The 22,786-nt window shown below is 37.6% G+C and overlaps 1 protein-coding gene across 5 annotated transcripts in view; it reads right to left on the reverse strand.

Moving 5' to 3' along the window:
- The window catches only part of lamb2 (laminin, beta 2 (laminin S)), an 87,060-nt gene that overhangs the window by 34,713 nt on the left and 29,561 nt on the right, over positions 1-22,786 (reverse strand). For all 5 annotated transcript variants that reach the window (XM_032568986.1, XM_032568976.1, XM_032568967.1 and 2 more), the window contains exons 13-18: positions 22,637-22,716; positions 20,943-21,078; positions 20,703-20,861; positions 18,749-18,876; positions 18,478-18,610; positions 18,204-18,396 (exon numbers count right to left, since the gene is read on the reverse strand). In XM_032568986.1, coding sequence (XP_032424877.1) covers positions 18,204-18,396; positions 18,478-18,610; positions 18,749-18,876; positions 20,703-20,861; positions 20,943-21,078; positions 22,637-22,716 — 829 coding nt within the window. The remainder of the gene's footprint in view (positions 1-18,203; positions 18,397-18,477; positions 18,611-18,748; positions 18,877-20,702; positions 20,862-20,942; positions 21,079-22,636; positions 22,717-22,786) is intronic.

A 22,786-nucleotide genomic window follows, 5' to 3' on the forward strand; every position in this document is an offset into this window, starting at 1 on the left:
TCAGTTATATACAGCCCATAGCAGCAAATAGTTCTAAAGGCCAGTTCAGTCCTGATCTGTTTCAACTGAGGGTTCCACTATAGATAGAACTACAATGATGCGTATCTGTAGTCCAAACCAGCAGCCAATAGCCTCTTGAGATCCGTTGCTATGGCAAATAATGGTCTCAGCAGGGTGTGAGCTCTGAGCTCTGAGCTGTCAAACACACAATTGTGTGTTTGAGCAAACACGTTTTACTGACAAAAAGCATTGGAAACAAATCCTTCCTGGTCGGGAACCGTAATACATATTCGAAAAGCGTTTTAAGCGTATGACAGTTCAATGTGTCTTCTGCGATAGTCCCGAGATTCATATCTGTACCTCACTCAGAACATTTACAGCGATGAGAGAAAGAAATGTTGTGCCCAGATCTGAAATTCTATTCAAATACATGGGAGAGAGCCTCAGACAGCCTCAGAAAATCCTGTCGCATGACTTTGCTCTGAAGCACCGTGACAGAAAACCGTACGATCTAGATAAATTTCGAAAAGATTTTACCAGAGCAGACAGGCGTATCAATGTCAGGACCGATTTTGATACTAATCGTGCGATATTTGTGGGCGTGATGGCGATTTCAAAAATGATTTGGGTTGAAAAAGTTGTCTTGATCTCTCACTCTAATCAGCGAGAAAAGCACTCTAACTTTAGAAAAAATGAGAAACTTTGGGTCGCTTAGAGGCAAATTGTGGACAAACCGTAACTGTTATCGACGAGCCGTCTTCACTTTCGAAGAGATCACAGACGTATCTACAAAATGAAATTTGAATGGCATTTCTACGTGAATTAGTGACGACACAGAAAATCCTCAAAAATAGGGTATTTCCAGGATTTTTCCCATTGACTTATAATGGGGTTTTTTTCGTAGTTTTTTGCGAATTATGTCGCCACGTTAAGCCCAAATCCCACCAAAAGTAATAGCAACAATGGCGTGAATTTTCTGCACGTTTTGATACCTCATTTGTAGGTGTGCACCCAGCGGTATGAGCCGCATTAACGGTTACGGAAGAAAAATAAAGAACTATAATAATAAAGAGACGCTTGTTGGGTGTAGAGTAATAGGTTCCTGCCATTGCTTTGCATGGCAGGCCCCAAATATTAAAGAGACGCTTTTCTCCGACAATAGTAATAGGTTCCTGCCATTGCTTTGCATGGCAGGCCCCAATAAAGAAACACTTTCTCCGACAATAACAATAGGTTCCTGCCATTGCTTTGCATGGCAGGCCCCAATCAGCTTCAGCACAACTGGCTTCTCTCAGGATCAGTGTAGACATCTGCAGCTGGCACTACTCACAGATTTGACTATTTTGGGAGGTGGATGTAGAATGTCTGTATCTGTCCCAATATTGAAATAAATTCTAGATCAGGTATTGGTGACAATTTGGCCTATCAATAAAGGTGGATCTTTCTTTCTTGGTTACTTGCACAGGAACAGGCAGTAATCATAAGTAAGAAACACTAGAACATTTATGGCCTCAAGCTCATTTGCAACACACATCCGAAGAAGGACCTTTAACTAGAAAAACAAAATTTCTGAAGAAATTTAGCCGGGGCCTGCCAAGGCGCGCCCGTCGGGCTTGGGCCCGGCGTCGACACGCCACAAATTGGCGTCGACGCCAAAGGACGCCGCGACGTAATCAGTGGCACGCGTAGAACCGCAAGAACGTTAAGCGAGGCGGACGTGCACCATTCGGTACGATTTAAAATGTTGTCAAGGCTTTTATTTTGGAAGTTTTGTTAAACTTCATTTCAAAGGGCCAAACTAATCCCATGCGTAATAGTCCTTGGGTTAAAATAGTTATATAATGCTCAAAACACAAGTAGCTGATGTAAAAATATTCAAGGCTTTTATTTTGAAATTTTCAGTATGCTTCATTTTAAAGTTCCGAACTAATACCACGTGTAAGAGTGCTTTGGATGAAAAAGTCAAATAAAGCCAAAAAGAGCAATTACATGATGTAAAAATATTCAAGGCTTTTATTTTGAAATTTTTGTTAAGCTTCATTTCAAAGGGCCAAACTAATACCATGTGTAACAGTGCTTTGGATGAAAAAGTCAAATAAAGCCAAAAAGAGCAATTACATGATGTAAAAATATTCAAGGCTTTTATTTTGAAATTATTATTATGCTCCATTTTAAAGTTCCGAACTAATCCCATGTGTAACAGTGCTTTGGATGAAAAAGTCATATACGGCCAAAAAGAGCAATTACATGACGTAAAAATATTCAAGGCTTTTATTTTGAAATTTTCAGTATGCTTCATTTCAGAGGGCCAAACTATTCCATTGTGTAACAGTGCTTTGGTTAAAAAAGTCAAATAAAGCCAAAAAGCGCAATTACCTGATGTAAAAATATTCAAGGCTTTTATTTTGAAATTATTCTTATGCTCCATTTTAAAGTTCCGAACTAATCCCATGTGTAACAGTGCTTTGGATGAAAAAGTCAAATAAAGCCAAAAAGAGCAATTACATGATGTAAAAATATTCAAAGCTTTTATTTTGAAATTTTTGTTAAGCTTCATTTTAAAGTTCCGAACTAATCCCATGTGTAACAGTGCTTTGGATGAAAAAGTCAAATAAAGCCAAAAAGAGCAATTACATGATGTAAAAATATTCAAAGCTTTTATTTTGAAATTTTTGTTAAGCTTCATTTCAAAGGGCCAAACTAATACCATGTGTAACAGTGCTTTGGATGAAAAAGTCAAATAAAGCCAAAAACGGCAATTACCTGATGTAAAAATATTCAAGGCTTTTATTTTGAAATTATTATTATGCTTAATTTTAAATTCCAAACTAATCCCATGTGTAACAGTTCCTGAGTTAAATCAGTTATATACAGCCCATAGCAGCAAATAGTTCTAAAGGCCAGTTCAGTCCTGATCTGTTTCAACTGAGCGGTCCACTATAGATAGAACTACAATGATGCGTATCTGTAGTCCTAATCAGCAGCCAATAGCCTCTTGAGTTCCGTTGCTATGGTAAATAATGGTCTCAGCAGGGTGTGAGCTCTGAGCTGTGAGCTCTCAAACACACAATTGTGTGTTTGAGCAAACACGTTTTACTGAAAAAAAGCATTGGAAACAAATCCTTCCTGTCCGGGAACCGTAATACATATTCGAAAAGCGTTTGGAGCGTATGAGAGGCCTATGTGTCTTCTGCGATAGTCCCGAGATTCATATCTGTACCTCACTCAGAGCATTTACAGTGATGAGAGAAAGAAATGTTGTGCCCAGATCTGAAATTCTATTCAAATACATGGGAGAGAGCCTCAGACAGCCTCAGAAAATCCTGTCGCATGACTTTGCTCTGAAGCACCGTGACAGAAAACCGTACGGTCTAGATAAATTTCGAAAACATTTTACCGGAGCAGACAGGCGTATCAATGTCAGGACCGATTTTGATACAAATCGTGCGATATTTGTGGGCGTGATGGCGATTTCAAAAATGATTTGGGCTGAAAAAGTTGTCTTCATCTCTCACTCTAAGCAGCCAGAGACGCACTCTAACTTTAGGAAAAATGAGAAACTTTGGGTCGCTTAGAGGCAAATTGTGGACAAACCGTAACTGGTATCGACGAGCCGTCTTCACTTTCGAAGAGATCACAGACGTATCTACAAAATGACATTTGAATGGCATTTCTAGGTGAATTTGTGACGACACAGAAAATCCTCAAAAATAGGGTATTTCTAGGATTTTTCCCATTGACTTATAATGGGGTTTTTTTCGTAGTTTTTTGCGAATTATGTCGCCACGTTAAGCCCAAATCCCACCAGAAGTAATAGCTGGAATGGCGTGAATTTTCTGCAGGTTTTGATACCTCATTTGTAGGTGTGCACCAAGCGGTATGAGCCGCATTAACGGTTACGGAAGAAAAATAAAGAACTATAATAATAAAGAGACGCTTGTTGGGTGTAGAGTAATAGGTTCCTGCCATTGCTTTGCATGGCAGGCCCCAACTAGAAAATTTCGGAAGAAATTTAGCCGGGGCCTGCCAAGGCGCGCCCGTCGGGCTTGGGCCCGGCGTCGTCACGCCACAAATCGGCGTCGACGCTAAAGAACGCCGCGACGTAATCAGTGGCACGCGGAGAACCGCAAGAACGTTAAGCGAGGCGGACGTGCACCATTCAGTACGATTTAAAATGTTGTCAAGGCTTTTATTTTGGAAGTTTTGTTAAACTTCATTTCAAAGGGCCAAACTAATCCCATGCGTAACAGTCATTGGGTTAAAATAGTTATATAATGCTCAAAACACAAGTAGCTGATGTAAAAATATTCAAGGCTTTTATTTTGAAATGTTTGTTAAGCTTCATTTCAAAGCGCCAAACTAATCCTATGTTTATCAGTGCTTTGGATGAAAACGTCAAATAAAGCCAAAAAGAGCAGTTACGTCATGTAAAAATATTCAAGGCTTTTATTTTGAAATTTTCAGTATGCTTCATTTCAAAGGGCCAAACTAATACCATGTGTAACAGTGCTTTGGATGAAAAAGTCAAATAAAGCCAAAAAGAGCAATTACGTCATGTAAAAATATTCAAGGCTTTTATTTTGAAATTTTCAGTATGCTTCATTTCAAAGGGCCAAACTAATACCATGTGTAACAGTGCTTTGGATGAAAAAGTCAAATAAAGCCAAAAAGAGCAATTACGTCATGTAAAAATATTCAAGGCTTTTATTTTGAAATTTTCAGTATGCTTCATTTCAAAGGGCCAAACTAATAGCATGTGTAACAGTGCTTTGGATGAAAAAGTCAAATAAAGCCAAAAAGAGCAATTACGTCATGTAAAAATATTCAAGGCTTTTATTTTGAAATTTTCAGTATGCTTCATTTCAAAGGGCCAAACTAATACCATGTGTAACAGTGCTTTGGATGAAAAAGTCAAATAAAGCCAAAAAGAGCAATGACCTGATGTAAAAATATTCAAGGCTTTTATTTTGAAATTTTCAGTATGCTTCATTTCAAAGGGCCAAACTAATACCATGTGTAACAGTGCTTTGGATGAAAAAGTCAAATAAAGCCAAAAAGAGCAATGACCTGATGTAAAAATATTCAAGGCTTTTATTTTGAAATTTTCATCAAGCTTAATTTTAAATTGCCACACTAATCCCATGTGTAACAATTGCTGGGTTAAATCAGTTATATACAGCTCAAAAGAGCAATTTTCTGATGTAAAAATATTCAAGGCTTTTATTTTGAAATTTTTGTTAAGCTTCATTTCAAAGGGCCAAACTAATCCCATGTGTAACAGTTACTGAGTTAAATCAGTTATATACAGCCCATAGCAGCAAGTAGTTATAAAGGCCAGTTAAGTCCTGATCTGTTTCAACTGAGGATAGATAGAACTACAATGATGCGTATTTGTAGTCCAAATCAGCAGCCAATAGCCTCTTGAGATCCGTTGCTATGTTAAATAAGTTTCACACCAAGGTGTGAAGTGTCAGTGAGACAGCCTGAGAGCCTCAGAAAATCCTGTCGCATGACTTTGCTCTGAAGCACCGTGACAGAAAACCGTACGGTCTAGATAAATTTCGAAAACATTTAACCGGAGCAGACAGGCGTATCAATGTCAGGACCGATTTTGATACTAATCGTGCGATATTTGTGGCCGTGATGGCGATTTCAAAAATGATTTGGGTTGAAAAAGTTGTCTTGATCTCTCACTCTAATCAGCGAGAGAAGCCCTCTAACTTTAGGAAAAATGAGAAACTTTGGGTCGCTTAGAGGCAAATTGTGGACAAACCGTAACTGGTATCGACGAGCCGTCTTCACTTTCGAAGAGATCACAGACGTATCTACAAAATGAAATTTGAATGGCATTTCTAGGTGAATTTGTGACGACACAGCAAATCCTCAAAAATAGGGTATTTCTAGGATTTTTCCCATTGAGTTATAATGGGGTTTTTTTCGTAGTTTTTTGCGAATTATGTCGCCACGTTAAGCCCAAATCCCACCAGAAGCTCCAATGGCGTGAATTTTCTGCACGTTTTGATACCTCATTTGTAGGTGTGCACCCAGCGGTATGAGCCGCATTAACGGTTACGGAAGAAAAATAAAGAATTATAACTAGAAAAACAAAATTTCTGAAGAAATTTAGCCGGGGCCTGCCAAGGCGCGCCCGTCGGGCTTGGGCCCGGCGTCGTCACGCCACAAATCGGCGTCGACGCCAAAGAACGCCGCAACGTAACCAGTGGCACGCGGAGAACCACAAGAACGTTAAGCGAGGCGGACGTGCACCATTCAGTACGATTTAAAATGTTGTCAAGGCTTTTATTTTGGAAGTTTTGTTAAACTTCATTTCAAAGGGCCAAACTAATCCCATGCGTAATAGTCCTTGGGTTAAAATAGTTATATAATGCTCAAAACACAAGTAGCTGATGTAAAAATATTCAAGGCTTTTATTTTGAAATTTTCAGTATGCTCCATTTTAAAGTTCCGAACTAATCCCATGTGTAACAGTGCTTTGGATGAAAAAGTCATATACGGCCAAAAAAAGCAATTACGTCATGTAAAATATTCAAGGCGTTTATTTTGAAATTTTCAGTATGCTTAATTTTAAAGTTCCAAACTAATCCCATGTGTAACAGTGCTTTGGATGAAAAAGTCACATAAAGCCACAAACAGCAATTACGTCATGTAAAAATATTCAAGGCTTTTATTTTAAAATTTTCAGTATGCTTCATTTCAAAGGGCCAAACTAATCCCATGTGTAACAGTGCTTTGGATGAAAAAGTCAAATAAAGCCAAAAAGAGCAATTACATGATGTAAAAATATTCAAGGCTTTTATTTTGAAATTTTCAGTATGTTTCATTTTAAAGTTCCGAACTAATCCCATGTGTAACAGTGCTTTGGATGAAAAAGTCATACAAAGCCAAAAACAGCAATTACATGATGTAAAAATATTCAAGGCTTTTATTTTGAAATTATTATTATGCTCCATTTTAAAGTTCCAAACTAATACCATGTGTAACAGTGCTTTGGATGAAAAAGTCAAATAAAGCCAAAAAGAGCAATTACATGATGTAAAAATATTCAAGGCTTTTATTTTGAAATTTTCAGTATGCTTCATTTTAAAGTTCCAAACTAATCCCATGTGTAACAGTGCTTTGGATGAAAAAGTCATATAAAGCCAAAAAGAGCAATTACATGATGTAAAAATATTCAAGGCTTTTATTTTGAAATTTTCAGTATGCTTCATTTTAAAGTTCTGAACTAATACCATGTGTAACAGTGCTTTGGATGAAAAAGTCAAATAAAGCCAAAAAGAGCAATTATGTCATGTAAAAATATTCAAGGCTTTTATTTTGAAATTTTTGTTAAGCCTCATTTTAAAGGGCCAAACTAATACCATGTGTAACAGTGCTTTGGATGAAAAAGTCAAATAAAGCCAAAAAAGAGCAATTACGTCATGTAAAAATATTCAGGGCTTTTATTGTGAAATTTTCAATATGCTTAATTTTAAAGTGTAAAACTAATCCCATGTGTAACAGTTACTGAGTTAAATCAGTTATATACAGCCCAAAGCAGCAATTAGTTGTAAAGGCCAGTTCAGTCCTGATCTGTTTCAACTGAGTATTCCACTATAGATAGAACTACAGCGATGCGTATTCGTAGTCCTAACCAGCAGCCAATAGCCTCTTGAGTTCCGTTGCTATGGTAAATAATGGTCTCAGCAGGTGTGAGCTCTGAGCTCTGAGCTCTCAAACACACAAGTGTGTTTGAGCAAACACACTTTACTGAAAAAAAGCATTGGAAACAAATCCTTCTTGTTCGGGAACCGTAATACATATTCGAAAAGCGTTTTAAGCGTATGACAGTTCAATGTGTCTTCTGCGATAGTCCCGAGATTCATATCTGTACCTCACTCAGAGCATTTACAGTGATGAGAGAAAGAAATGTTGTGCCCAGATATGAACCGAGATGGGCTGTCACTCTAATTTGAAGAAAAATGAGAAACTTTGGGTCGCTTAGAGGCAAATTGTGGACAAACCGTAACTGGTATCGACGAGCCGTCTTCACTTTCGAAGAGATCACAGACGTATCTACAAAATGACATTTGAATGGCATTTCTAGGTGAATTTGTGACGACACAGAAAATCCTCAAAAATAGGGTATTTCTAGGATTTTTTCCATTGACTTATAATGGGGTTTTTTTCGTAGTTTTTTGCGAATTATGTCGCCACGTTAAGCCCAAATCCCACCAGAAGTAATAGCTGGAATGGCGTGAATTTTCTGCAGGTTTTGATACCTCATTTGTAGGTGTGCACCAAGCGGTATGAGCCGCATTAACGGTTACGGAAGAAAAATAAAGAAGAACTAGAAAATTTCGGAAGAAATTTAGCCGGGGCCTGCCAAGGCGCGCCCGTCGGGCATGGGCCCGGCGTCGTCACGCCACAAATCGGCGTCGACGCTAAAGAACGCCGCGACGTGATCAGTGGCACGCGGAGAACCGCAAGAACGTTAAGCGAGGCGGACGTGCACCGTTCGGTACGATTTAAAATGTTGTCAAGGCTTTTATTTTGGAAGTTTTGTTAAACTTCATTTCAAAGGGCCAAACTAATACCATGTGTAACAGTGCTTTGGATGAAAAAGTCAAATAAAGCCAAAAAGAGCAATTACATGATGTAAAAATATTCAAGGCTTTTATTTTGAAACTTTTGTTAAGCTTCATTTCAAAGGGCCAAACTAATACCATGTGTAACAGTGCTTTGGATGAAAAAGTCAAATAAAGCCAAAAAGAGCAATTACATGATGTAAAAATATTCAAGGCTTTTATTTTGAAATTTTTGTTAAGCTAATCCCATGTGTAACAAACTAATCCCATGTGTAACAGTGCTTTGGATGAAAAAGTCATACAAAGCCAAAAACAGCAATTACATGATTTAAAAATATTCAAGGCTTTTATTTTGAAATTTTCATTACGCTTCATTTTAAAGTTCTGAACTAATACCATGTGTAACAGTGCTTTGGATGAAAAAGTCAAATAAAGCCAAAAAGAGCAATTACATGATGTAAAAATATTCAAGGCTTTTATTTTGAAATTATTATTATGCTCCATTTTCAAAGTTCCGAACTAATCCCATGTGTAACATTGCTTTGGATGAAAAAGTCATATACGGCCAAAAAGAGCAATTACGTCATGTAAAAATATTCAAGGCTTTTATTTTGAAATTTGCAGGATGCTTCATTTCAAAGGGCCAAACTAATACCATGTGTAACAGTGCTTTGGATGAAAAAGTCAAATAAAGCCAAAAAGAGCAATTACGTCATGTAAAAACTATTCAAGGCTTTTATTTTGAAATTTTTGTTAAGCTAATCCCATGTGTAACAAACTAATCCCATGTGTAACAGTGCTTTGGATGAAAAAGTCATACAAAGCCAAAAACAGCAATTACATGATTTAAAAATATTCAAGGCTTTTATTTTGAAATTTTCATTACGCTTCATTTTAAAGTTCTGAACTAATACCATGTGTAACAGTGCTTTGGATGAAAAAGTCAAATAAAGCCAAAAAGAGCAATTACGTCATGTAAAAATATTCAGGGCTTTTATTGTGAAATGTTCAATATGCTTAATTTTAAAGTTCAAAACTAATCCCATGTGTAACAGTGCTTTGGATGAAAAAGTCACACAAAGCCAAAAACAGCAATTGCATGATGTAAAAATATTCAAGGCTTTTATTTTGAAATTATTATTATGCTCCATTTTAAAGTTCCAAACTAATCCCATGTGTAACAGTGCTTTGGATGAAAAAGTCATATACGGCCAAAAAAAGCAATTACATGATGTAAAAATATTCAAGGCTTTTATTTTGAAATTTTCAATATGCTTCATTTCAGAGGGCCAAACTAATACCACGTGTAACAGTGCTTTGGATGAAAAAGTCATATACGGCCAAAAAGAGCAATTACGTCATGTAAAATATTCAAGGCTTTTATTTTGAAATTTTCAGTATGCTTAATTTTAAAGTTCCAAACTAATCCCATGTGTAACAGTTACTGAGTTAAATCAGTTATATACAGCCCATAGCAGCAGGTAGTTCTAAAGGCCAGTTCTCAGTCCTGATCTGTTTCAACTGAGGATAGATAGAACTACAGCGATGCGTATCTGTAGTCCAAATCAGCAGCCAATAGCCTCTTGAGTTCCGTTGCTATGGCAAATAATGGTCTCAGCAGGTGTGAGCTCTGAGCGCTGAGCTGTCAAACACACAATTGTGTGTTTGAGCAAACACATTTTACTGACAAAAAAGCATTGTAAACAAATCCTTCTTGTTCGGGAACCGTAATACATATTCGAAAAGCGTTTGCAGCGTATGACAGTTCAATGTGTCTTCTGCGATAGTCCCGAGATTCATATCTGTACCTCACTCAGAACATTTACAGCGATGAGAGAAAGAAATGTTGTGCCCAGGTCTGAACCTACATCGGTTGTCACTCTAATTTGAGCAAAAATGAGAAAGTTTGGGTCGCTTAGAGGCAAATTGTGGACAAACCGTAACTGGTATCGACGAGCCGTCTTCACTTTCGAAGAGATCACAGACGTATCTACAAAATGAAATTTGAATGGCATTTCTAGGTGAATTTGTGACGACACAGCAAATCCTCAAAAATAGGGTATTTCTAGGATTTTTCCCATTGAGTTATAATGGGGTTTTTTTCCCAGTTTTTTGCGAATTATGTCGCCACGTTAAGCCCAAATCCCACCACAAGTAATAGCTCCAATGGCGTGAATTTTCTGCACGTTTTGATACCTCATTTGTAGGTGTGCACCCAGCGGTATGAGCCGCATTAACGGTTACGGAAGAAAAATAAAGTTCTATAATAATAAATAACTAGAAAATTTCGGAAGAAATTTAGCCGGGGCCTGCCAAGGCGCGCCCGTCGGGCTTGGGCCCGGCGTCGTCACGCCACAAATCGGCGTCGACGCTAAAGAACGCCGCGACGTAATCAGTGGCACGCGGAGAACCGCAAGAACGTTAAGCGAGGCGGACGTGCACCATTCAGTACGATTTAAAATGTTGTCAAGGCTTTTATTTTGGAAGTTTTGTTAAACTTCATTTCAAAGGGCCAAACTAATCCTATGTTTATCAGTGCTTTGGATGAAAACGTCAAATAAAGCCAAAAAGAGCAGTTACGTCATGTAAAAATATTCAAGGCTTTTATTTTGAAATTTTCAGTATGCTTCATTTCAAAGGGCCAAACTAATACCATGTGTAACAGTGCTTTGGATGAAAAAGTCAAATAAAGCCAAAAAGAGCAATTACGTCATGTAAAAATATTCAAGGCTTTTATTTTGAAATTTTCAGTATGCTTCATTTCAAAGGGCCAAACTAATACCATGTGTAACAGTGCTTTGGATGAAAAAGTCAAATAAAGCCAAAAAGAGCAATTACGTCATGTAAAAATATTCAAGGCTTTTATTTTGAAATTTTCAGTATGCTTCATTTCAAAGGGCCAAACTAATACCATGTGTAACAGTGCTTTGGATGAAAAAGTCAAATAAAGCCAAAAAGAGCAATTACGTCATGTAAAAATATTCAAGGCTTTTATTTTGAAATTTTCAGTATGCTTCATTTCAAAGGGCCAAACTAATACCATGTGTAACAGTGCTTTGGATGAAAAAGTCAAATAAAGCCAAAAAGAGCAATTACGTCATGTAAAAATATTCAAGGCTTTTATTTTGAAATTTTCAGTATGCTTCATTTCAAAGGGCCAAACTAATACCATGTGTAACAGTGCTTTGGATGAAAAAGTCAAATAAAGCCAAAAAGAGCAATGACCTGATGTAAAAATATTCAAGGCTTTTATTTTGAAATTTTCATCAAGCTTAATTTTAAATTGCCACACTAATCCCATGTGTAACAATTGCTGGGTTAAATCAGTTATATACAGCTCAAAAGAGCAATTTTCTGATGTAAAAATATTCAAGGCTTTTATTTTGAAATTTTTGTTAAGCTTCATTTCAAAGGGCCAAACTAATCCCATGTGTAACAGTTACTGAGTTAAATCAGTTATATACAGCCCATAGCAGCAAGTAGTTATAAAGGCCAGTTAAGTCCTGATCTGTTTCAACTGAGGATAGATAGAACTACAATGATGCGTATTTGTAGTCCAAATCAGCAGCCAATAGCCTCTTGAGTTCCGTTGCTATGTTAAATAAGTTTCACACCAAGGTGTGAAGTGTCAGTGAGACAGCCTGAGAGCCTCAGAAAATCCTGTCGCATGACTTTGCTCTGAAGCACCGTGACAGAAAACCGTACGGTCTAGATAAATTTCGAAAACACTTTACCGGAGCAGACAGGCGTATCAATGTCAGGACCGATTTTGATACTAATCGTGCGATATTTGTGGCCGTGATGGCGATTTCAAAAATGATTTGGGTTGAAAAAGTTGTCTTGATCTCTCACTCTAATCAGCGAGAGAAGCCCTCTAACTTTAGGAAAAATGAGAAACTTTGGGTCGCTTAGAGGCAAATTGTGGACAAACCGTAACTGGTATCGACGAGCCGTCTTCACTTTCGAAGAGATCACAGACGTATCTACAAAATGAAATTTGAATGGCATTTCTAGGTGAATTTGTGACGACACAGCAAATCCTCAAAAATAGGGTATTTCTAGGATTTTTCCCATTGAGTTATAATGGGGTTTTTTTCGTAGTTTTTTGCGAATTATGTCGCCACGTTAAGCCCAAATCCCACCAGAAGTAATAGCTCCAATGGCGTGAATTTTCTGCAGGTTTTGATACCTCATTTGTAGGTGTGCACCCAGCGGTATGAGCCGCATTAACGGTTACGGAAGAAAAATAAAGAATTATAATAATATTAAAGAGACACTTTGTTGGGTGTAGAGTAATAGGTTCCTGCCATTGCTTTGCATGGCAGGCCCCAACTAGAAAATTTCGGAAGAAATTTAGCCGGGGCCTGCCAAGGCGCGCCCGTCGGGCATGGGCCCGGCGTCGTCACGCCACAAATCGGCGTCGACGCTAAAGAACGCCGCGACGTAATCAGTGGCACGCGGAGAACCGCAAGAACGTTAAGCGAGGCGGACGTGCACCATTCGGTACGATTTAAAATGTTGTCAAGGCTTTTATTTTGGAAGTTTTGTTAACCTTCATTTCAAAGGGCCAAACTAATCCCATGCGTAATAGTCCTTGGGTTAAAATAGTTATATAATGCTCAAAACACAAGTAGCTGATGTAAAAATATTCAAGGCTTTTATTTTGAAATTTTCAGTATGCTTCATTTCAAAGGGCCAAACTAATCCCATGTGTAACAGTGCTTTGGATGAAAAAGTCATACAAAGCCAAAAACAGCAATTACATGATGTAAAAATATTCAAGGCTTTTATTTTGAAATTATTATTATGCTCCATTTTAAAGTTCCAAACTAATCCCATGTGTAACAGTGCTTTGGATGAAAAAGTCATATACGGCCAAAAAAAGCAATTACATGATGTAAAAATATTCAAGGCTTTTATTTTGAAATTATTATTATGCTCCATTTTAAAGTTCCGAACTAATCCCATGTGTAACAGTGCTTTGGATGAAAAAGTCATACAAAGCCAAAAACAGCAATTACCAGAGGTAAAAATATTCAAGGCTTTTATTTTGAAATTTTTGTTAAGCTTCATTTCAAAGGGCCAAACTAATACCATGTGTAACAGTGCTTTGGATGAAAAAGTGAAATAAAGCCAAAAACAGCAATTACCTGATGTAAAAATATTCAAGGCTTTTATTTTGAAATTTTCATCAAGCTTAATTTTAAATTGCCACACTAATCCCATGTGTAACAATTGCTGGGTTAAATCAGTTATATAAAGCTCAAAAGAGCAATTTTCTGATGTAAAAATATTCAAGGCTTTTATTTTGAAATTTTTGTTAAGCTTCATTTCAAAGGGCCAAACTAATACCATGTGTAACAGTGCTTTGGATGAAAAAGTCAAATAAAGCCAAAAAGAGCAATTACATGATGTAAAAATATTCAAGGCTTTTATTGTGAAATTTTTGTTAAGCTTCATTTTAAAGTTCAAAACTAATCCCATGTGTAACAGTGCTTTGGATGAAAAAGTCATACAAAGCCAAAAACAGCAATTACATGATGTAAAAATATTCAAGGCTTTTATTTTGAAATTTTCAGTATGCTTCATTTCGGCTTTTATTTTGAAATTTTCAATATGCTTAATTTTAAAGTTCCAAACTAATCCCATATGTAACAGTTACTGAGTTAAATCAGTTATATACAGCCCATAGCAGCACGTAGTTCTAAAGGCCAGTTCTCAGTCCTGATCTGTTTCAACTGAGGATAGATAGAACTACAATGATGCGTATTTGTAGTCCAAATCAGCAGCCAATAGCCTCTTGAGATCCTTTGCTATGTTAAATAAGTTTCACACCAAGGTGTGAAGTGTTAGTGAAACAGCCTGAGAGCCTCAGAAAATCCTGTCGCATGACTTTGCTCTGAAGCACCGTGACAGAAAACCGTACGGTCTAGATAAATTTCGAAAACATTTTACCGGAGCAGACAGGCGTATCAATGTGAGGACCGATTTTGATACTAATCGTGCGATATTTGTGGGCGTGATGGCGATTTCAAAAATGATTTGGGTTGAAAAAGTTGTCTTCATCTCTCACTCTAAGCAGCCAGAGACGCACTCTAACTTTAGGAAAAATGAGAAACTTTGGGTCGCTTAGAGGCAAATTGTGGACAAACCGTAACTGGTATCGACGAGCCGTCTTCACTTTCGAAGAGATCACAGACGTATCTACAAAAGGAAATTTGAATGGCATTTCTAGGTGAATTTGTGACGACACAGCAAATCCTCAAAAATAGGGTATTTCTAGGATTTTTCCCATTGAGTTATAATGGGGTTTTTTTCGCAGTTTTTTGCGAATTATGTCGCCACGTTAAGCCCAAATCCCACCAAAAATAATAGCTCCAATGGCGTGAATTTTCTGCACGTTTTGATACCTCATTTGTAGGTGTGCACCCAGCGGTATGAGCCGCATTAACGGTGACGGAAGAAAAATAAAGAATTATAATAAAGAGACGCTTGTTGGGTGTAGAGTAATAGGTTCCTGCCATTGCTTTGCATGGCAGGCCCCAACTAGAAAATTTCGGAAGAAATTTAGCCGGGGCCTGCCAAGGCGCGCCCGTCGGGCTCGGGCCCGGCGTCGTCACGCCACAAATCGGCGTCGACGCTAAAGGACGCCGCAACATAATCAATGGCACGCGGAGAACCGCAAGAACGTTAAGCAAGGCGGACGTGCACCATTCGGTACGATTTAAAATTTTTGTCAAGGCTTTTATTTTGGAAGTTTTGTTAAACTTCATTTCAAAGGGCCAACCTAATCCCATGAATAACAGTCATTGGATAAAATCAGTTATATAGTGCTCAAAACAGCAATAATCTCATGTAAGAATTCTCAAGGCTTTTATTTTGAAATTTTCAGTATGCTCCATTTTAAAGTTCTGAACGAATCCCATGTGTAACAGTGCTATGGATAAAAAAGTCACATAAAGCCAAAAAGCGCAATTACCTGATGTAAAAATATGCAAGGCTTTTATTTTGAAATTATTATTATGCTCCATTTTAAAGTTCCGAACTAATCCCATGTGTAACAGTGCTTTGGATGAAAAAGTCATATACGGCCAAAAAGAGCAATTACATGACGTAAAAATATTCAAGGCTTTTATTTTGAAATTATTATTATGCTCCATTTTAAAGTTCCTAACAAATCCCATGTGTAACAGTGCTTTGGATGAAAAAGTCATATACGGCCAAAAAGAGCAATTACATGACGTAAAAATATTCAAGGCTTTTATTTTGAAATTTTCAGTATGCTTCATTTCAGAGGGCCAAACTATTCCATTGTGTAACAGTGCTTTGGATAAAAAAAGTCACATAAAGCCAAAAAGCGCAATTACCTGATGTAAAAATATTCAAGGCTTTTATTTTGAAATTATTATTATGCTCCATTTTAAAGTTCCGAACTAATCCCATGTGTAACAGTGCTTTGGATGAAAAAGTCATATAAAGCCAAAAAGAGCAATTACATGATGTAAAAATATTCAAAGCTTTTATTTTGAAATTTTTGTTAAGCTTCATTTCAAAGGGCCAAACTAATACCATGTGTAACAGTGCTTTGGATGAAAAAGTCAAATAAAGCCAAAAACAGCAATTACCTGATGTAAAAATATTCAAGGCTTTTATTTTGAAATTATTATTATGCTTAATTTTAAAGTTCCAAACTAATACCATGTGTAACAGTTCCTGAGTTAAATCAGTTATATACAGCCCATAGCAGCAAATAGTTCTAAAGGCCAGTTCAGTCCTGATCTGTTTCAACTGAGGGTTCCACTATAGATAGAACTACAATGATGCGTATCTGTAGTCCAAACCAGCAGCCAATAGCCTCTTGAGATCCGTTGCTATGGCAAATAATGGTCTCAGCAGGGTGTGAGCTCTGAGCTCTGAGCTGTCAAACACACAATTGTGTGTTTGAGCAAACACATTTTACTGAAAAGAAGCATTGGAAACAAATCCTTCCTGTTCGGGAACCGTAATACATATTCGAAAAGCGTTTGGAGCGTATGACAGGCCTATGTGTCTTCTGCGATAGTCCCGAGATTCATATCTGTACCTCACTCAGAACATTTACAGTGATGAGAGAAAGAAATGTTGTGCCCAGATCTGAAATTCTATTCAAATACATGGGAGAGAGCCTCAGACAGCCTCAGAAAATCCTGTCGCATGACTTTGCTCTGAAGCACCGTGACAGAAAACCGTACGGTCTAGATAAATTTCGAAAACATTTTACCGGAGCAGACAGGCGTATCAATGTCAGGACCGATTTTGATACTAATCGTGCGATATTTGTGGGCGTGATGGCGATTTCAAAAATGATTTGGGTTGAAAAAGTTGTCTTCATCTCTCACTCTAATCAGCGAGAGAAGCACTGTAATTTTCGGAAAAATGAGAAACTTTGGGTCGCTTAGAGGCAAATTGTGGACAAACCGTAACTGGTATCGACGAGCCGTCTTCACTTTCGAAGAGATCACAGACGTGTCTACAAAATGAAATTTGAATGGCATTTCTAGGTGAATTTGTGACGACACAGAAAATCCTCAAAAATAGGGTATTTCCAGGATTTTTCCCATTGACTTATAATGGGGTTTTTTTCGTAGTTTTTTGCGAATTATGTCGCCACGTTAACCCCAAATCCCACCAAAAATAATAGCTCCAATGGCGTGAATTTTCTGCACGTTTTGATACCTCATTTGTAGGTGTGCACCCAGCGGTATGAGCCGCATTAACGGTGACGGAAGAAAAATAAAGAATTATAATAAAGAGACGCTTGTTGGGTGTAGAGTAATAGGTTCCTGCCATTGCTTTGCATGGCAGGCCCCAATAATAATATTAAAGAGACGCTTCTCTCCGACAATAGTAATAGGTTCCTGCCATTGCTTTGCATGGCAGGCCCCAAATAAAGAAACACTTTCTCCGACAATAACAATAGGTTCCTGCCATTGCTTTGCATGGCAGGCCCCAATAATATTAAAGAGACACTTTGTTGGGTGTAGAGTAATAGGTTCCTGCCATTGCTTTGCATGGCAGGCCCCAATACTTAAAGAGACGCTTCTCTCCGACAATAGTAATAGGTTCCTGCCATTGCTTTGCATGGCAGGCCCCAATTATAATACAAAAAACATGAAAAATAACTCCATCTTCAGCCTTTTACATCTGTCCTGTTTCAAAATGATTTACTTTTAACTGAATTTAACTGAATGTAAAACTTCTGCAGACTTTTGGTTCTAATAAGCTCCTCTTTATGAATCTTCCTCAGGAAAACAAAACTTGTCATGTTTATATGGGTCAGTTTCCCCTGTATAGTCAGGCCTTTTCTGTTATTTTTAGAGGTTAGCAAACTAATCAAATGGAAAACGGCACAAAAATATAGTTCTATTCTAACAGCACCTTATAAGATGAGTCCTACTATTACATTCCCCACTGTTACATTTCATGCATTGCACTTTATTTATTTCCCTTTTGTAAACCCACTTAAAATCCATTGCCTTTTAAAATTTACCTTCATGACAGGTAAAACAGTTATCTCGCGTGGGAATATATGGATAACTACTTCTGGCAAGTATGTTTTATATATGTATATTTCCTCACCCAGGGCTCCATCATTAATAACGGCTGACATGCTGCTGATGAGTTTAGCACAGGTATCACTGATCTGTGGGCGGATCACACTCCTTGCTCCCTCGTGGCACCGGTACCGCTCAAAGGTCTGCTTCCTGACGTTTGAGGCAAGATCCCCAGTGTTGAACATCTCCATGGAGGAGTGACGCGGCATCAGCACAATCTGGAGCGGAGACGGCCATTACAGTCAGAGGATATCACCAGAGACTAGAACTACAGATCTAAAGATGCAATTTAATCTCACAGAGTCTATGAGGATGACAGCGTAGTCTGCTCCGTTGAGGATACTGTTAGCATCTTGATAACGTGTGAACTCCAAGCGGAGGGAGTATGTCACACCTCTCTCCAAACACACTGGCTGAGGAAGAACCACAAACCTTGGGAAGACAGAGATAGCACTCAGTTTCCATCAACACTGAAAGAGAAGCTCACATGTGTTGGTGCTTGGATGAGAATATAGAACTGTGTAAAGAAATCTGTGTGTGTGAGATTGCTTGTTTGCAGAAGTCGCACACCTGGCTCCGGCTGGCAGAGGGATGGTGAGTCTGTCGTCATCTGGGATGGTGTTCCCACAAGGGCTGCTGGTGGGAATGGAACCTGGACGGATCACGGTTATCTGCACCTCCTCCCAGTCCCGGGGCATCTAGAGTTCAGAGGGTATACATTTCTTAAAATGGTTCTCAGGCAAATAAACTAAAAACAACCTAACTAAGACGTATGTACAGCAGGGAAAATAAGTGTCAAACACGCCAATGTGTTTCTTGTTAAAAATATTTATAACAGAGCAATTAAAAGGAAATTCACAACAGATGTCGGAAGCAACCCAAGTAGTCCATGCATACAAAGAAATCAAAACTAAAGAAGCCAAAAAATTGGTTATTTGTTAGGGAAATGATACAGGGAAAAATTTTTGAACACATGAAGACAAGAAGGCAGCATAAAGGGTTGGACTTAGGGATACATTGATAAATTCCATAGTTTTGGGAGATTGGCAATGTGAAACTGATCTTATCCACCGATCCAGTCCACCTTAAAATCATCCACCAGCCCATTTTGCTCCATTTCACAGAGGGCTGACTGACAAGATATGTCTGCATGTCTGCTGTTGATAATAGTCACACCGCTGTTACCAACTTAGAAACTTTTCAGACAAAAACATCAGTATCGGCCAAAATCATAATCAGGCTTTTTAAAGATTGGTGATTGTTCTGAAAACTGCAATCAGAGGACCCCTGGTTGGTTTAGTCCAAATTAATAACCTGTAAAAAGGTTTCTCATAAGTAAGGTATCAGGCACGAAGCATCTTATGATAAGTTAAACAAAACAACATTCTCTATGTGTTTTGCTAATACAACTAATACAACCCTTAATTGGGTTGTATTATTGTTGAAATACATGTTGACTGCAATAATGATATTTTGAAACTTCAAAACAACCAAGTTAGCATCACTGACTAAACCAGCTACAACCAGGTGCCCATCACAAATTTTTGACACAGAAGTCAACAGAATAATCAGAACAATTGTTCAAAGGTCGTGAGCTACTATCAGAGAGGTTGAAATGACCTAGAATCATCAGGTCCAGTTTGTCCAGAGAAAAACCCTTTACACAAACTTTCAGTGCAAGAATCCACTGGTGAAGAAAAAGTACAGCTAGTCTTATTTACAGCGTGCTGCAGAGAGAATGAATGATACTGTACATCATCTCAAAAACACTGTAATAACATTGAAGTCTGAAGATGGTTCCATTATGGTGTGTGGCTGTTTTCAATATATGGTATAAGTAGACTTCATATGACCGAAGGAGAAATGTGCCAAGACATTTTGAACAAGAATTCTCCATCATTTGCAACTTTGTGGCAAGAAAATGGTCTCGAAGCAAGAACAGAAAACTCAGTAGATTTTAGAGGAACAAACACAACTACTGTAATAGCCCAGTGAATCACCTGGGTGGAATCCAATTAGAAACCTATTTAATTCAATTACAAAATATTTTATTGATCCTAGAGGGAAACTATATGTTATTGTAACTCATATTTATTCAAAATTCTTCAAGAGAATAACTGATGATCAGGAAGCAGTGTAGTGCCCACACTAATTTGAAGATGATTTAGTCTCTTTAGTCTCTAGTCTTGAAACTGACATTTGTTATGAAATGAGGAATGCAGTGCATTGCCATAAAGATAACAAAAATACTTACTACCTGTGTAATAACACTGTACTCAAAATTTATGAATGTATTTGTTTACCATACGTATATGGATTAATTGGGTTCTTACCAACATATAGAGTGGATAGCACATCAGTAGAATTTGAAAAAAAAAATCTTAGAAAAAATGTCCATGTTTAAAAGTTATTTTAATTTGATACAGTATTATAGTCAGTCTAGATTCCATTCAACGTCTCATTCATAGCTGAGAAGTACACAACCAAAAAAAGACCTCAGATTAACATGAGTCATAATACACACCTGGGATTCGTAGCGGATGACTAAATCATATTCCATAGAGTAAGGTATGTTATTGATCAGAAACTCCAAAGTGCCGCCTTGAGGGACCTGAGCGAAGCCGATATCTGTCCACTGTGCGGGGCGACCGGGCTGATGTTCCCTGGTCTCTAAGGTGCAACCCTGAGAACATGCACCCAGAAACAAACTGATCAAATATATCAAAGTTAAAAAGGTTTGTGTTGAAAATGCTGTAAAACTCACCTGCCCCATTTGAGCAAACTCAGCCTCATAAATGAAGTGATCCAGAGCCATAAAAAAATATCCAGACTCCACCTTCGTGCAATCGCGTCCCGTTATGTGGCTGCGGCAGCGACACTGACCACTATCAATGGAGCATCTAAAAAGAGTGCATACACAGTGGTATTTAGGACTAATGTTGCTCTAGAAATCCTTACGTGGCTAACACTAACATCCGAAGGAGGTTAGGAATTAATGGATGAACATGTTGCTAAATATTATATACAGTCATATTAAAAAAATAGAATATGCATTCCGATGAAACCGGTTTATCAAATAAAAAGTATTTTTTTAAAATGGAAAAATTTAAGCAGATATTAAACATACTTTTCATTAAGTCAGTTTTTCTGTATTAGAAATATTTTTTTAATGGTGTGGTGTAATATTCTTATTTTAAATGTCCTGTTTTTATAAGCTGAAAGCTGAAGTTCCTCATAGATAACAGAAATAACGTGTTTCAAACATCCATCTCTGTGTGTAATTAATCTATAAATGTATTTCACTCAGTGATAAAGTTCAATACTTTTCAATAACATTGTGATTGATTGCATGGGTTGGCAGCTCATCTCTTATTGTTTAGTGGGAAACTCTAAGAGCATGTAATCTTGTCATAATTCCTTCTAATAGATGGGCAGATGATAAAAAGAAAAAGAGCTGAACAGAAACTGTTGGAGCTGTGGGAAGTTTTGGCTGCGTTGTGAAAAGTACAGATCAAAGTGATCAAGACTTCTTCACTGAGAACTCTTATTGTTATTTGTGCCAAAGCTGTGGCTAAACCCTTTACACAGCAACTCTAATTGATATGTAATGGTGAAGAAATTACCTAATGAGAAACACATTGTGGAGTTCTTTTTTTTAAAACTCTGATAAGGTCTGAGTTTACAGGCCATTAACTCTTGATTATAGTTGAAGTGTTTAAAGAGGATATTTAGACCTACCTTAAGCAAAAACCTATAAAAAACAAAAGGTGTATAAGGAGCAAAAGACTAAGCTCACTAAATCATTTAACTGGAATAACATCAGGAGAGTGGGTGCAAAATTGTTTAAACCATATACACGATTCATAATTTTAACAGATATTTTATAAGATTCTTTGTAATGGGACGGTTACAAGTTAACATACATTATATATAAACTATGTTGACATTTAAAAAGAGACAAACATCAGATAGGTATCAAGATTTACATATTGTGTTTGGCAGCAAGAAATATGACAGTTCAATGAAAGGTTTTGCTGTTTTTCCATGAAGCTTTCTTCACTGTTGTTAACCAGGCACATGCCAGTTAACAACATGTGTGACGTGACCTGGTGGGCAGATCTGCCAGGCAAACCTCTCTCACGACAGAGCAAAATGGGACAGTGGCTGATTTACAGACCTTTGCGGAAATAGATGAGATTGGTGAATAAGATTGGTTTCACATTCAAGTATCGGCTGATTGCCGATTTCCTAAAATTAGGAAAATTGGGGCAGATTTATTGGTGCACCCCATGCTGCAGAATAATTCCAGTAAATGTAACCAAAATTCAATTTATAGAGAAAAATCAAGTTTAATTACTTTATGTTGGAAATAAAACACATATATGGAAAATGTTCAGAACCTGAATGGAATCGTCAAAGAGTAAATTGACTTCTGAATGAATTCATGGCGCCACTCACTGGTTGTCGAGTGCCCCTCCAATATCACATTCGCAACCTCTACATCCGTTCAGGTCGTGGCTCAGCCCCCAGTGTTCGGACTAGAGTTATATGGTGATAGAGAGAAGGCAATGATTGACAGACACAAAAAGAAGAAAGAGTTGAACAGCT

This window comes from Xiphophorus hellerii, chromosome 1 (assembly GCF_003331165.1).
Source record: "Xiphophorus hellerii strain 12219 chromosome 1, Xiphophorus_hellerii-4.1, whole genome shotgun sequence".
Classification (NCBI taxonomy): domain Eukaryota; kingdom Metazoa; phylum Chordata; class Actinopteri; order Cyprinodontiformes; family Poeciliidae; genus Xiphophorus; species Xiphophorus hellerii.